The sequence below is a fragment of the Morus notabilis genome, unplaced genomic scaffold, assembly GCF_000414095.1.
Source record: "Morus notabilis unplaced genomic scaffold, ASM41409v2 Scaffold70, whole genome shotgun sequence".
Taxonomy (NCBI): Eukaryota; Viridiplantae; Streptophyta; class Magnoliopsida; order Rosales; family Moraceae; genus Morus; species Morus notabilis.
This window is the reverse complement of record NW_010365594.1, coordinates 90,982-107,495: the sequence shown is the minus strand read 5'-3', so window position 1 is coordinate 107,495 and position 16,514 is coordinate 90,982. Positions and strand designations below refer to the sequence as shown.

General features: G+C 36.3%; 1 protein-coding gene across 1 annotated transcript; it reads right to left on the bottom strand.

Moving 5' to 3' along the window:
• Positions 1 to 9,745: 9,745 nt before the first annotated feature.
• On the bottom strand, positions 9,746 to 12,089 carry LOC21398337 (protein WEAK CHLOROPLAST MOVEMENT UNDER BLUE LIGHT 1). Its single transcript, XM_010108330.1, has 2 exons — positions 11,988 to 12,089; positions 9,746 to 11,338 (listed from the first exon to the last, which is right to left on the bottom strand). Exons 1-2 carry the CDS (start codon positions 12,087 to 12,089, stop codon positions 9,746 to 9,748), a joined length of 1,695 nt encoding a protein of 564 aa, XP_010106632.1.
• Between the last annotated feature and the right edge of the window lie 4,425 nt (positions 12,090 to 16,514).

Below are 16,514 nucleotides of genomic sequence, written 5' to 3'. Positions count from 1 at the left end.
GGGAAAGAGAGACATTAATAAATTTTTTTATATTAAAAATAACCTCTTGATAAAATTACTAATCATTTATGTTTGAGATTGAAAATATTTTTATTTTTATTTTCATATAAAAAATAAAATTATTTTGAAACGAATTCTATAGGAATAATATAGGGTGTTGGTGTTCTGTTAATTGACTATAAAAACACCTCATTTACAAATCCAATACGTTTTACTTGGGCCTGGCCCAGGTTTAGAAGTCCACATTGTTGTTCAAAAGGCACTTGTTAGAAAATATCTCTCTATGACAACTGTCACTCAATAAAATCTAAAAACTATCGGATTAGATTATCAAGAATTAATAGATTAATAAGTAGAAATGTATTTGAATTCTTAACAATAAATTAATCTTTAGAGTTGTACAGTTTATTTTCTAAATTTACACATTTTTTAAAAAAATCTTTTAATTTTTTCACTGCTCTCTCTAATAATGGGATATCAGAAAGAATAGAATGTCACATGTAATCTGGAAACTATAACCATGAGATATAGATAATTTTCTTATTATCTTTTAGTATTTCTATTTTAGTTTATCATAAAAATAAAAATTACTCTTAAGTCTTTATACAATAAAGACTCACACTCTAACAGATACATTAAAACACAAATTACTTAAATCTTAACGGATTATATTTAAATGGACTTAATCTTATATAACAATCTATAATATATAATTATTAACATGTAAACCTAATATAGAATTAAGGATCCAACAGTAACAACCCCGTCCCCATCCGGTATATAAATTTTGAAACTTGTGGAGAGTATCGGCTAATTAAATTAACGTGGGACTAAAAATTACCTGGCTATTTCTAAACGTGATTGTTGATCACTAGGATCAGGCCGGTATTCAAGAAGGTTTAAATTCTTTTTCAAAGAAGAACTAGAAATAAACAATATGTCAAGATTCATAAAGGTAGAGAAAAGCACAAAGAAACTTAACCCTCGTTTATTTTACTGATTTAGTTTAGTTGAATTTAATTTGAACAGTAAACACAGTTTAAATTAGTATTTAATAAGCATGTAGTTTGAATTTTATTTCCCGTTTAAACTGAGTTAAACATTCTAATTTAGAGTTTAACTCCCCCTCAAATTCAACCGTTCAAACCATTTTTGAACAATAAAAAGGTACTTACTCTCTCTACTTTTTACACCGACCAAATATAAATTTGAATTTTATTCCCTGTTGAAATTAAAAATTTAAATACACATTCAAACTACAATTTAAACTACACAGTTTAAACCACTCACTCTTAACGAGAGACAATTTCACTATTCATACATATATATCAACTCGAGCCAGAATCACACCTTCATAATAAAATGTAAATCGAGAAAATTTAAGGTGCCCCAAGTATGCCGTTCTCATCAAAACTTGTTGAGCTAGTAAAAAACAGGAGATCTATATCTATCAATAGCTACACTAAAATTTCATGTTGAATAGCATATAAAGTGGGAGATAATTTGTTACTAGAGAGAGGAGAGACAAAAGAAAAAAGCTGAACTTGTTGCACTCAGAGACATATCTACCCTCAAAGAAGGAAGATAGTTTGTAAATTTAGGTTCAACTAACCTTTATCATTCATCTACAAATTTATCTTGAATTTCATAAGTTATGGTTCATGTTTCAAGTCCACCAAAAAAAAAAAAAAAATTTACTAGATCTTTCGATCAATTTCTTTGTGCGATAATTACCGTTCCCTTATTAGTAAGCAACAAGGGATCAAGGCTTTTGACCAAACTATATTTAATGTGTTCATTTCATTAGGAAAAAAAGAATGAGATGCTTATTTCTGTAACCAAATGTGAAAGATTTTAGAGCTTCGTAATTCAAACTTCAAACAAACAATTTCTTTTGGGAGGTCCAAAACACAATCCTCGTTGCATGTTAGACTTGTGAGTACTTAATACAAATCGGGAGGCTGAAAAAGTGTGAAACCACGTTAGTCATACGTCGCAATATTTGCAAAAGTGAGAAATAAGTCAGCAGTTGGATTTCATGTTTCCAAAGACAGCCGAACTGTTTGAAGAATAATACATGGTGATCTTTGAACAAGGCAAGGACAGTATCGTGGGTAAATTATTCTGTGGATGTTCACGTGAAGGACAAGAAATTTTATTCCTATCAACTGTTAAGAATTAGACTTCTTAATTCTATGTAACTGAGAGCATTAAAACGTGAAAAAATAAATTAAGTAAAAATCAACACACAAAATTTATAGAGGTTTACCTCAATGTAAGACTATGCCCTCTTTCATCTCTCAAGTTTTTCCACTATGATAAAAAAGAAGTCAAAAGAAAATCACACGCCTCTCAATTCTCTGTGTAACAAAACCCAAAAAAGAGTAGCTGAATTTCACAAGTGTGAAATTCCCAAACTACCCCTAATAAATAGTCAGCGTAACTAATTAGACTCCTTAACATCAACATTGCAATTCTACCCTAAGGGTGTGTTTGGTTGGGTGGAAATGAATGGAATAGAATGGAATGGAATTCTAGTTTGATGTTTGGTTGGATTTGTAAGAAATGAATGGTCATTCAAAAGGAATGGTCATTCACCCATTTTGGGTGAATCATCATTCTTTCCTCATATGTGAGGAATGACCATTCTAAGTTCTATTAAAATATTAGTATTATATATAGCATAAGGGTAAGTTTGTCAACATGAAAATATTCATATTCTATTCGAGAGAATTCTTAAAATTACAACTAAATAAATGAATCAACTTTCTTTCTTATTTTATTCCTATTACTATTCTCATTTTCATTCATATTACCATTCTGCCACAGTAACTAAACGCACCATAAAAGTCCGGATAGAAACATACCCCCGCCATACTCAAAGAAGGAAGTCTCACTATTAGAGTCTGTTGACGGTGTTTTTCTGACAACTCGTAATTACCTCTCTAAAAAACACTCACGGTTTAATCAAAGATAAAAACTGAAAAATAATGTAAAGGATACAACAATTTTATAGTGGTTCAGCAATAATTCTTTGCCTAATCCACTTGTGCATGCACTAATATTTCAGCCGGTTACAAGCTCCCTAGTTCTTATGAACTAGTACGTAAAAACCCCCATTCCCTCAGTTTTCTTGGCTCTATTTATAGGCCTTTACATGTGAATACGTATTCCCCGTTCCCAAGGAATAAGCCATCTTTTGCCCTCGATCCGCGTGAAGGTAGGTGGGTTTTCATGATGACTGCTCCGGAAAACGCGGCTGATCATTCCTATCTGCCGCCTGATTTCCTGACTCCTGCAGTAGCAGTCGGATCAATACTTCTCTCTTCGAGTTGACAAGACCGTGGCTGGATTTGACTGGACTACTTCCGGTCTGATCTAATTCCTGACTCCTCGACACAAAGACTTCAAAGGGCTTTTAGTAAACTTCTCAACTTCAACGATGCAAAGGCCTTGAGAGGACCTTAAGCACTTCTCGACTCCAACACCTTGACTCCCCGACGCAGAGGCTTCAAAGGGCTTTTAGTAGACTTCAACGACGCAAAGGCCTTGAGAGGACCTTAAGCACTTCTCGACTCCAACACCTTGACTCCTCAACGCAAAGGCTTCAAAAGGCTTTTAGTAGACTTCTCGACTTCAACGATGCAAAGGCCTTGAGAGGACCTTAAGCACTTCTCGACTCTAACACCTTGACTCCTCGACGCAGAGGCTTCAAAGGGCTTTTAGCATACTTCTCGACTTCAATGACGCAAAGGTCTTGAGAGGACCTTAAGCACTTCTCGACTCCAAGAGCGCTCCTCAACCTAGAGACATCTCCCTAACTGTTACTTCTCAACATCAGTGATTTGTCCTGACTTTCGGAGCTCTCGATGCGTACGACAAAAGTGGGTGGCTTGAATGGTCGACCATGGTGTAACAATTGCCCCCTAGCTTGGAATATTACGTCGTGATGTTTCAAGCTATGGCAAGTCGAGAAATCATTCATTGGTAAGCTTGGCAGGTACTTTTCCTAAACAACACCATCATTATTGCTGGTTTCTCAGGTTGTGGAGCAGTAATGTCGATCATGTTAGCAGGCGGCAGTCGAGAGTTGAATTTCAACTGTTGGATCATTTCCCCTTTATTTTCCTGCATTAGCCCCGTAGAGACTGCCTTTCTTTTATACTTTCGCGCTAGCTCGTGATGATACCTACATGAGAATGGTTAGAAATAGAAGAATACGAACTAGGAAACTACATTTTGTTGTTTGCGTATTGTTCTGAATGCTCGACGCCAACATTTCTTCTCTCCTTGACCGCCAACATAAGAGTCTCTCACCAGATACATGTAAGCCTCGACCTTCTTGAATTTCCTTCTGCAAGCTGGCCTTCATGGTTTTCCCTTAGTACTCTCTACTCTAAGTAGGTCCTCCTATTCACTTTTGCAGGCTCTTATCCTCTCCCTCATCCTCGTTGACATAGTCAAGGTCGAGGGTCAGAGCAATGAGATGGACCGAATCGGGACAATCCTGATGGATGTCCTCGACGTGGAAGAACTCACCTCAAAGACCAACGCAAGGGAGATGAATAAGGCTTTGCGGGAAGTATGAGACCTTCTTGAGGAATTAGAAAAGGTCAAAGCGCAAGTGGAGGCTAACAGAAGTGAAAGAGGCTGAGGTCAAGTATCTGGATGAGGGAAGATTGAAGGGGGGCGAGGGAGGCACTAGAGCTCTAGAGCGTCGAACATTAGAGAGCGTCCTGATATGCTAAACAGTCGAAATTTTTTTTTCTTCTTCTCTTTTTTTTTTTTAGCCTCTCCTCCTTAGAGGCTCTATTAGCTATGCTTGTTAGCCTTTCGTCCTTAGAGGACTTGGCGTTGTAAGTTCTTTGAACTTATTTTTGCTGTTGAATGTGGTCCGTAGATCCCTTCTTGCCCCCCATGCCAAATTAAAACCTTAGTTTTTTAGGCAAACATGTTATGTTTGGGGTCGACCTCTTTGAGGATTTGAAGGATAAACGTAGATAAGCCGATGTGGCATGAACAAGCTTTTGAATCTTACTAGTTCCGAATTCTTGGAGTCGTTCATCGCGGATGAGTCCCTCAGATTCATCTCTCAAGTCCTTGCAGTCATTGGTATTGAGTCGTATCGTTGGAACGGTTGAGGCCTTTCGTCGTTTTCTTGCCTTGGTTTCTTTGCTTCCGGCTAACTAAGAGTCGAAGCTTCAGGTTCATCCTCATTACCATTATCACGACGCTTTTGGCCTTCTTGCTTCTCAGAGGTACACCACTCATCTATTTATTGGCTCTTGTTCGATCGGCACTCAGGGTCATTGGCCTCGACTTTTTCTTCGTTGATAAATCCTTGAGCCCTCACCAAGAACTCCTTATATGTCTGTGGTGGCCTCCGGTCGAGGTATGTACTGTATGGGATATCCCTCATCATCCTGGCCAAGGCTCCCATCAGTGCTACCTCGTCTGTGATTCCCTCTGTGGCAGCCATTTGTTATCCGAATCTCGCGATCCAATCCTTGAGAGACTCGTCTGGCCCCTGGTAGACCCTTGAAAGGTTCTGCTTCGGCGGGATATACTTCTTGACTCCTATAAACTGAGTTAAGAAGACATTCTTCAAATCGTCCCAACTCGCTACAGAGTTAGGCTTTAAGGATCTGAACCATCTCCTAGCAGAATCAAAGAGATGATTCCTGAATGCTCGGCACATGATATCCTCAGGATATCCGTGGAGAACCATATGTCTGGTGTAAACCTCCAAATGATCATCTGGATCACTCCTTCCGTCATATAGCGGAATGGGGGGTGATTTATACTTATCTGACAGCGGCACCCGGATAATATTTTCTATGAACGGGTGGTCGTGGGATGTGTACATCTTGGCGTCGACGTTGACCACCTTGGCTACCTTCCTCACAACCTGCTCGAAGTTGTTTAATCGACTCCCAATCTGCTTCTCAAGCCTGGCCATCTTCTCGGCTAGAGCCTTGTTATCCGCAGCGAGCTCTTCCTCTCTCGCCAGCTGTACGGCCTTCCCGCGTCGGGCGTCGAGCCTCGTCCTAAGGTCTCCGCCGTGCACAGATGAAGACTCCACGGGGACTGCATTCCTCCTATTCGCATCCTGTTGCGGTCGAGGGGGCGTATCCCTGTTATTCACAGCTTGCGCCGCAGCCTTCTCCCGCGCTCTCCTCTGTGTCGCGCGTTGTCCCCACAGACCTGTTCGACTTAATTGGGTGGGGATCATTGGCTCGACTATCACCGACTTCCTCGGCGTCACCGCGTTGGTCGCCAATCCCTTGGCCCCCAACAACGGCGTTCACCGGGCTCATCGGCGCATCTTCGAGCGGTGGCATTGGGTTCTTCCCTGGATCCCGCCCAGCAAGGGCCGTAGCCAGCCTTTCCACGGCCGCGGTCAGTGTTTTGACCTGCCTTTGGAGCTGGTCAATACAGTCTGGGGGATTCTCGGCAGCCGGCGGGAGCGGATTCGTTGAGGTCCCCGCGGCGGTGAGATTCTGGGTTGCCTGGCTCCTCGGGTCCGGGAGCACGCAAGCGTTCCTGGGAGGCATGGTTACCGTTTCTGAGGTTACAAACTGGATTAAATTTCTAGGCTTAGGCCCTCCTTCTAGCGCCAATTATTGACGGTGTTTTTTCGACAACTCGTAATTACCTCTCCAAAAAACACTCACGGTTCAATCAAAGATAAAAACTGAAAAATAATGTAAAGGAGACAACAATTTTATAGTGGTTCGGCAATAATTCTTTGCCTAATCCACTTGTGCATGCACTAATATTTCAGCCGGTTACAAGCTCCCTAGTTCTAATGAACTAGTACGTAAAAACCCCCCCTCCCTCGGTTTTCTTGGCTCTATTTATAGGCCTTTACATGTGAATACGTATTCCCCGTTCCCAAGGAAGAAGCCATCTTCTGCCCTCAATCCGCGTGAGGATAGGTGGGTTTTCATGATGACTGCTCCGGGAAACGCGGCTGATCAATCCTATCTGCCGCCTGATTTCCTGACTCCTGCAGTAGCAGTCGGATCAATACTTCTCTCTTCGAGTTGATAAGACCGTGGCTGGATTTGACTGGAATACTTCCAATCTGATCTAATTCCTGACTCCTCGACATAAAGGTTTTAAAGGGCTTTTAGTAAACTTCTCGACTTCAACGACGCAAAGGCCTTGAGAGGACCTTAAGCACTTCTCGACTCTAACACCTTGACTCCTCGACGCAGAAGCTTCAAAGGGCTTTTAGTAGACTTCTCGACTTCAACGACGCAAAAGCCTTGAGAGGACCTTAAGCACTTCTCGACTCCAACACCTTGACTCCTCAACGTAAAGGCTTCAAAGGGCTTTTAGTAGACTTCTCAACTTCAACGATGCAAAGGCCTTGAGAGGACCTTAAGCACTTCTCGACTCCAACACCTTGACTCCTCGACGCAGAGGCTTCAAAGGGCTTTTAGCATACTTCAACGACGCAAAGGTCTTGAAAGGACCTTAAACACTTCTCGACTCCAAGAGCGCTCCTCAACCTAGAGACATCTCCCTAACTGTTACTTCTCGACATCAGTGATTTGTCCTGACTTTCAGAGCTCTCAATGCGTACGACAAAAGTAGGTGGCTTGAATGGTCGACCATGGTGTAATAGAGTCCACGTAGGTCTCACTTGGTCGGATCCAGTCCTTGTGTCTGATATAGATAAATCCTCATTGGTATTATTCCATCGTAACCGAAGCTGGAAACTGCACAACATGTGCTCGAGTACTAGGCTACTAGCTCTCTTCTACATAGTATTCCCATCTACGGTCTACCTACGTCGATTTCTCACCACATCCTTACATTTTCCATTGCACAGTTGATTAGTTAAAAGGGACACATTCTTTGATTTTCGCAACAAATTAAAACAACCCAGACTTACCCTAAAAAAAGGCGCGACTTTTGGAATTTGAATCTAATGATATGAGCATGTTGATTTTCCTTCATGAATAATTTGTTAAGGTTTCTTTTGTCATGCATGGGATATGATATTTGAATCTGTCACTTCCAAATATATGTAAGCTTTTGGGTTCCAATAGCATAGACAATTATTTTAGGTTTTACTTTCTGGTTAAATTACATAACAAACCACAACATTGATTATACTTTTTAGGACCATACCATGTATATCGAAATCGTTGAATTAACATCTTTCTTATAAGTTGAAATAATAATGTTATATAACTATTGAAATTTATATTTTCGAATTTGCAGGAAATATACCCTTTTTTCATTTTTCTTTTTTTTTATAGAAAAGACCAAATGGCTGGATTTCAAAGACTTAAAAAAAATGGCCAGTTTTTTTATTAAAAAGTCATGAATCTCATTGTTCTCTTTTCTCTCTCTACTAGTTAGAATCACGTGCTAAGCACGTGTATATTCAATTTGTTGCATTTTGGATATACATGTACATAAAACTTAGAATTTCGTTTCTTTTTTTATTTATTATTAGGGAGTTTCACTAATAAGATTAAAAAAAAAAAGAATTGTTGGTATTTCCTGCTTTCAACCTTTATATTTGTATCAAAAATTATTTATTCTGCGTATTTTTATAAAATGATGCGATTTTAATCAAATCTAACGTTCTAAAACTTGACCTACCAGAAAAAATCCCTTAATATTATCTCAAGAATCCAATTAAGTTAAAAAATATGAATGTAAACAACATTTGAAAAAGAAAAGATTTTAGTGGGGCAGATTAGACAAAAAATATTATTGGGTACACAGGTACTATTTGAGAGGATATCATGAAAAACATGTTTATATAGGAACACAGTTGATAAACAATATTTAAAAAGGGCAATTAAGGAAAAAAGTTATAAGCGTCACATTTGAATAACTGTAGAAGAGTACAAGAAAAATATTTTACTAAAGCATATTTTAAAAATTTTATTTCAACAGGAGCAAATTAGAAAAGAATAAGGCACATTCGAAAATATAACATTTAAAAATTAAAAAAGAAAACAAGTAAGCTAAAAAACACTCAATCTCCTAATAGAAAGAACAAAGCCCGAGTTGAATTCTTAAATTTTCTAAAATTTCCCAATCTTAATTTTGAGAATCTACGTTGACATAACCATCACAATTAGAGTTTAACATTTACATCGTGATACGGTGTTTAGAATTTTTTTCTCTAGGATAGTCATTTTTTAATAGTAATCATTTATTGTTACATTTTTTTAATAGTAATCATTTATTGTTATGTTCAAAAAAACGGTTAGTTATTTAGATGTTATGCATGTGCTTGGTCTAATCAACATTGTTGCTAAAGAGGCAGCTAACAACTTTATCCGAGGATATAAATGTTGAAACTTGTCAAGAGTATTACTGATAAAACTGATGTGGGACTAATTTGTTGGTCACTAGGATAAGCCCAGCTGTGAAAGGGTTTCTTTTGAAACAAGAAATATCAACATATCAAGATTCAGAACTCTACAGAAAAATGCAATGAAACTTCTTGCTCACTCTCTAATGAGACAATGTCAGCAAACTGGAGCCAGAATCAAAGCTCCCAAATAAATGGTGACTAAAAAACTAAAATTAAGGTACATAAAGTATGTCATTCTCATCCTAAAAAGAATTTAAGGTACATAAAGTATGTCATTCTCATCCAAAGGTGTTGATCCAATAATAACAGAAGAAGAGAGCAGTATTCATTTAGCATAGCCATTACATAAGCAATCAATAGCTACAGTATATTTTCATTTTTTCCCCTTTTAAGAATCTAAAATTTCATGTTGAGTATCTTATACAGTGGCTGATAATATGTCACTGAAGGGTTGTTATCTGTGGAAATGCTGAGCTCTTTGGAGGCAGATGCCTCTTTGAGTGCAGCAAGAGCAGCTTTTTTCTTTTGTCTCTCCTCTCTCCACTTCCTCAGTTGATCCTCTATTGCTGTTTTTGCTCTCTCAGCCATTTCAGCCCTGAAAATCGCCTGCTCTGCGCGGTTCCTGAACTCTGCAACTTTTGCCGTTGCAGCTTCCAACTCCTTCCTCAAATTTTCCAACTCATGCTTCTTTTCATCTGCTGTTAACTGGCTCGAATCGTCGATCACTAACTCGGGAATTCGCTTGATCAATGTCTCATCTCCCTGAAGTGAAATTGTCATGTTTACATTGTTATCATGTTTTGTCTCTTCGGCTTCTGGATTCAGCTCATCTATTTCTGAATGATCTACTTCATTTTCCTTATTAGTTGCTTCTTTCAACCTTTGGCTCTCTTTCTTTGCAGTTTCTGCCTCTACTGCTAGCTCCTGAACCGCGAGATACAACCCCGATTTAACACTCTCGGCTCTTGCTTCAGCTGCCTCCGCAGCCGCAATCTTTGACCTCCCTTTGTGAAGCTCGGATTTCAGCAATGCTATCTCAACCTGTGCTTCTGTTTCCCTTTTTCTCATCTCATCAATCTCGGTCTTCGCCTTTTGTAGGTCCCCGGTAAGCATTTCAACATCAACCATCAGTTGACTCGCCAATTCATTCGCATTTTTCGACTCAGTTTTCAACTCACTCATTTCCATTTTGAATGCCTCAATCAAAGCTTCTTGACTAGACTTCCTCCTGTCCTTCAATTCCAACTCCTCCCGAAGCTGCTTCAAATCAGTGAAGGCTTCAACAGCAGACTTTTCGGAGAAACTCAGCCGTTCATTTGCCTCCGTAAGCTGCAACTGAAGTGCATCAACAAATAAGGACTTAGAAAAACTCTGATCCTCCATTTCCCTTTCCATATCTTCTAGCCTTTTTTCTGCTTCAACTAAAGCCTTTTTAGTCAACTCAATCTCATCATCTTTCTCGGACAGAATTCTAAACCTCTCTTTCTCTGCTTCAATAGCAGCATCCTTTGACACAAGAATAGCATCATTGAGCTCTGAAACTTGCTTCGTAAGATCTTCATACTTTATTCTTTCCGCATTCATCTCCACTTCCATTATTTCTACCTTTTTCAAGGCCTTGATCTCCGAATCTCTGGCAGCATCAAGTTCGGTTTCCTTCCAAAGAAGCTCTTCTTGTGCGGCCCTTAACTCGTGCTGAACTTGCGAGAGCTGCTCGCGAATATTCGCAGTTTCGGACAACTGATCAGCCATGTCTTTCATCTCGGATTCAAGCTCTTCTATCCGAGTTCTGGCAAATATACATTCTTTTTCATATTTTTCCCTCTCAATTTCGGAATTCTTCATCAAAGTGGAAAGCTCATCTATCGTCTTCTGCGACATTTCGAGCTTAAGAATTGCTTGCATGTAAGCAGCCTCCTTTGCTTCTAGTTGCACCTTGTAGTTTGCCAAATCCTTTAGTACACTCTCAAGCTCCCTCTCTTTCTCATCCTACAGTAAAATAGGAGAATCAACTTTTTTTAATTTTAATTTAGAATGTCTCTATTGCAAATACATGTAAATATAAACTTGGTGTAAGTATGTAAATATTTGTAAAAAGAGGAGAATCACATAAACTAGATTTAGTTATAAATTTCATCTTCCAAATACATGAAATCCGCACTATAAATTCAGGGTTCATCAGTACCTGAAAAGTCATTTTAAGATTCAGTTTAATTTGACCAAATTGAATACAAAATGTATTTTTTCTATGTAAATGATGAGAGAAGATAATTACCATCAAAGGAAGGAAAAACATCCTTTTTATATTGTCCATATAGTATTACCAAGAGTTACAATTTTGCAAAGTACTAGACATCTCTAATATAACAACTAGAAAATATGCTTCTATGGACCCTTAAAAAGACTTGCACCATCATTTACACAAGGATTTGAACTCGTCTAAATTCCATTAGATATCTAAATATTTAAGCATAAAAATTTTAATGTCGAATAAAAATATGTTCCGAGTGTATTTAACTTGATAACTACATCTCATACCACAAACTTGAAATGAAACACTAGAATGTAATTGTTCCAACTTTCAGGAAAACTTTACTATCACAAAAACTCTTTTAAGGTATGGCAAAGGGTCTCTTACATCGCTGCCGGTCGACCGGTTTTTCCGCTGATCGCCTTTCTCACCAAACAAGGATAGAGCAGACTGGACTGATTCAATTGGTTTGGTATCAATTTCACCCATTTTTCTCAACCAACCAAACTTCCTAATTAAAAGGAGACTAGTAAAGAAAATAACGAAAGTTGGCAATAAATATTGTGAGTACTTGAGAGGCCGGTTTTGTTCCAAGTCCTTAAGAACCATCAAGGCTATATTTTCTTTGCAAGTACATTTAGGCAACACAAAAAAAATTAGCACAAAATGATTAGGAAGAGAAATACAGAACTATAGTTTGACTTCTATAGATCACATCAATTCAACATTAAAAGAGCTGTGGAGTTGCATAGAACTAATCATAGTTTATGGAAGATTTTCTCTGTGTTTGTCGTTTGGAGGATACTACAAGGTTTTGGATTTTTGTTGCAATTGGTTATTGTTACAAACATGTTGTGGCTGAGCCTTGGATTAATCGATCAAAAGCTTATTTCTACTAATTGGAATTTGATTTCTTTTTTCTTTCTTTCTTGAACCTTTTTTTTTTTTTGTCGTGTATTATTCTTCTTCTAAGTCTGCCTACCCCAATCAAGAAAGTCCTTGGTAATTCCACGGCTATAATGTCATTAATTTGCTTTTCATTACTTTGTTGATACATCATGATCTCAAGACTTTATTGATTTATTTCTATAAAAAAAAAACACACTGTATTGATTAGCACAAGTCTACTGAGTCCGTTTTATAAAAATAGAAAGAAAAAGATCAAAGTTGAAACTATAATCTCATTCTTTTTGAAATTGTTCTCTCAGTTTCTTTTTTATTTTTAAATGGTTGTTCCCTTTAGTTTCAAGTAGGCTGCAAGTGAATATACAAAAGATAACAAAAAAATAAAGAATTAATTACAAAAACTCTTCCTGAACTAAACTCATTGTCTTTACCGCTTCCTTTGAATAATGAAATGTTAATAAAAAAACCTCATCCGTTTGGTTTTCTTAATAGAATTTAAAATTTAATTTGTTATTTTGAGGTATTTTGGTAGCTTTACAGTTTAAAATTTAATTTGATGTAAGTTAAAAAATTTATGAATCTTTTTTTTGGTAGAATAAAAAAATTTATGAAGTTTTTTTAATATTTAAATTCGTTTACATTCAAATTAAATTTTAAACCATAGAATTACTAAAATACTGTCAAAATAGTAAATTTAATGTCAATTTCAGTTAAAAACTTATCAGATGGGGCTTTTCTATTAATATTTTATTGTTCGAGAGGAATAGATGTTACGTTTTAAAAATTAGGAGGTAAAATGTTACTGTGGTAGGATTTTTGTAATTAATCTAGAAATAAATGACACCCTTTCGTCTCTATCTATAATTTGCTTTTATGATAAGAATCATGTCACCAGCTGATATAGTTACTTTTAGGAATCAATTGCACTTCAAATTATTCTTTTCATATAATAGACCCTAAACTTTTAATTTTAAAAAATTACATCTTAAACCTTCAAATTAATAGTAGTTGAGTTTTAATAGCTAATAAATCTTGTCAAATTGATGGATAATATATGAGATTCGTATAAAAAAATTAAAGATCTTTATTTTTCAAATCATGTTATGTGTAAATCTCGTGTCTTAAACCATTAATCTAATAATATCGACTTCAATTGTTATTGATATTAAAATTTGGAATCCATCATAAAAAATAAAAAATAAAAGAATAGTTTAAGTGCAACAATACAATTTACTCTAATTTTGCTATGCAATCTACTTCATCGAATTTTCATATCCAAAACGGAACAGAAAGGTGTCCTCCAATTCACGATCAGTTTCCTAGCGATATGCTCAAGAAAAGAAGAATTCTCACCACTTTTCAAATTTGTAGATCCGATTAAGGATCAGTTTGGTCTCATTATGTGCTCAGCATCATTAGGTATTTAGTAAATTGCATTTACAAACTTCCTACGGATACCAAAAGTTAAATTGGATATTGTTGAGATTTTGGTTTTGATGATTGTCATTTACAGATTTGCTTAAATTTTTTGGTGTTGGTATTATTTTGGGAACAATTTGATGTTGTCTGATTGAAGATTGATCGGCAGCCGTTATTATCATTTTGGGGAAGTTCAATTTATTTAGAAACTGTTCAGAATCAATTAAATTGATTTGATTTGATTAAAGTCAACTTTTAAGTATCTTTGGTAAGTTGAAAATAGATAGAATGGTTGATTTGTAAAGGAGATCATGGGAAGCTATTCGAATCATCCATGTTTATGAGGAATACATTCAGGTTTACTCTATCTTATATATAGAAAGAAAATCAAGGAAGTTGACCTTCGGATCAAGTTTTATAGCTCTGTTTGTAGTTTAGTTGCAACAAAATCTGCAACAAACTGTACTCAGCGGATTACTTTGAAGAATTTGTCTAACTGTATTGTTTTGGTTATTTAATTAAAGTCTCACATTAGTCTTAGCACATCTTTACGGACTAGGTTTTACTAAGAAGCTTTTCAGAAAAAGCTTGTGAGTTCGTGTGTCTTGAGAGTTTATTAAAGATCATTCTTGAGGAGAAGAATTAGAAGCTTTCGAGAGAGAGCGCACGGCCAATTGAAGTGATTTCGTCATGTAGTTTTTGAAGATAAGTGGTGCTTGTTGAACAAGGTCATCAAATTGATTTTACACAATGGCGACAAAGTCAAAGAGGAGTCTTTATTTGTACAAGTCTGATTGGTGTTTGTAATTATTCGCCTGCAAGCGTACGGTGTCAAGTTTTAATTGTAAAGATGAGTGAGTGTCGTCTCCACAGGAATTGGGTATTAAATTACCACTAAGTATCGAGATTATCGTAATTTAACTTATCTAGACAACTGAACTCAATGAAATAAAAATAGAACTAGAAAAAAATATAAATACAAAAATAAAATAAAATATGGAAACTTCTATTCACAAATGTACTAGGACTTGACTTCACCTTATCATTTAAATATTCATCCTATCAAACCATTGTTAGCCAATTCCACTCAACTCATTAATCAAGGGACTTAATCTAGCCTCGTTACCTCTCCCGAGCATCACTCATTAAGTAGTTATATGCATGACTACTCAAGTCAATATTCTTATCTAACCCATTTACTCATGCACTCATTAAATTTAACCCTTAAATTGGAAATCAAATGCCAATCGCCTCCCGATCTCACAACAATCAAAATTCTAGTTGATAATCAATGTCTTAATCACCTCTCGGTCTCACAATATCCTAGATTCTCAACGAGATTATCTAAGTGCCGATCTTCTCCTCGACTCATAACAACCTAGACTATGTTTTCCAATTCCAGATTATGAAATCAATCTCTCCCGAGCATCAAAATCACAATCTAAAATTATCTAACTCATTGGCCACATAAATTAGAAACATTAAGCATACATAACCATAAATAAATTAAGATAAAATTTAACTTACAATTGACAAGATAATCAAACATGGTTCAAATAAAGCTATATCAAACCCTAGAATATGAAGTCTTGCTCAATATAGAGGAATCCATAATCAAAATCACAAATTTAAAAACTAAAACTAAAAAAAAAAAATTACAATAAAAAGGGAGAAGGTAGAGAAAACTCTTAAGGAGATTGGCTTCAAGTCTTCAAATCTTCATGAATCTCTCCCAAACATTCTTCAAGAATCTCCAACTCCAAGCTTCTCTCTCTATGAATTTTTCTGACGACCCTCCTTAAGAGGCCGTCACCGTAGTTGACATTTTTAACTTGTACTTACTGGGATTTCTTAAAATTTACGGAACATTTTTTTTTATATAAGAAGGAATAATTTCATAATTCGTAACAATAATTTCAAATGAATGAATTACTAAATTTCTTAAAGCTTTTCTTAATTTCAACTAAAATAAAACCTTCTAGATATATCCTTCAAATTGAGTAGCGTTTGATCTTTTGTTTCAAACACCCTTTAAAAGCCTTTCTAAAACTAGTCAATTCAATCTGGCCATCTAATTTGAATTTAAAATAGATTTCGTGAGAAATCTTAAATTCAAGTACATCTTAAAGTCCGTTTAAAATCAATCATTTAAATCGTCATGTTTAAAATTCGTTTATTTGTTGCATGCACTGTTGCAACATTCTAAAACTTAAATACTCAAGACTGGGTTGTTAGCTACAACCTCGGTTTTCTTAACATACATATGTACATATACTTTTCAAATATACATGCTTATAACCTTTGAATCATATATACATATACATGATTTTACTTAAACTTACTGCGGAAGATTTAACTGTGAGCGGTATCTATTCTCATCTCCACCATTCGCCCGCCGCTCGCCACTACCCTTCAAGAATTGCTGATAGGTTTCTTACCTACAGCATGAACATATATGATTGAACTTTCACTCAGCAAGTAGGAACTATCTCTCGCAAAATAACTGTAAGTTCACATGTATAAATATGCATGAGCTGATTATGCTTAATTATGATGTCTTATCATAGTCTTATTATCTTATCTTATCTT

Coding starts and splice junctions, on each gene's coding strand:
- LOC21398337 (XM_010108330.1), bottom strand. CDS start 12,089: ATGGGTGAAATTGATACCAAACCAATTGAATCAGTCCAGTCTGCTCTA. Junction 11,339..11,987: donor ACCGGTCGACCGGCAGCGAT/GTAAGAGACCCT, acceptor ATTTTACTGTAG/GATGAGAAAGAGAGGGAGCT.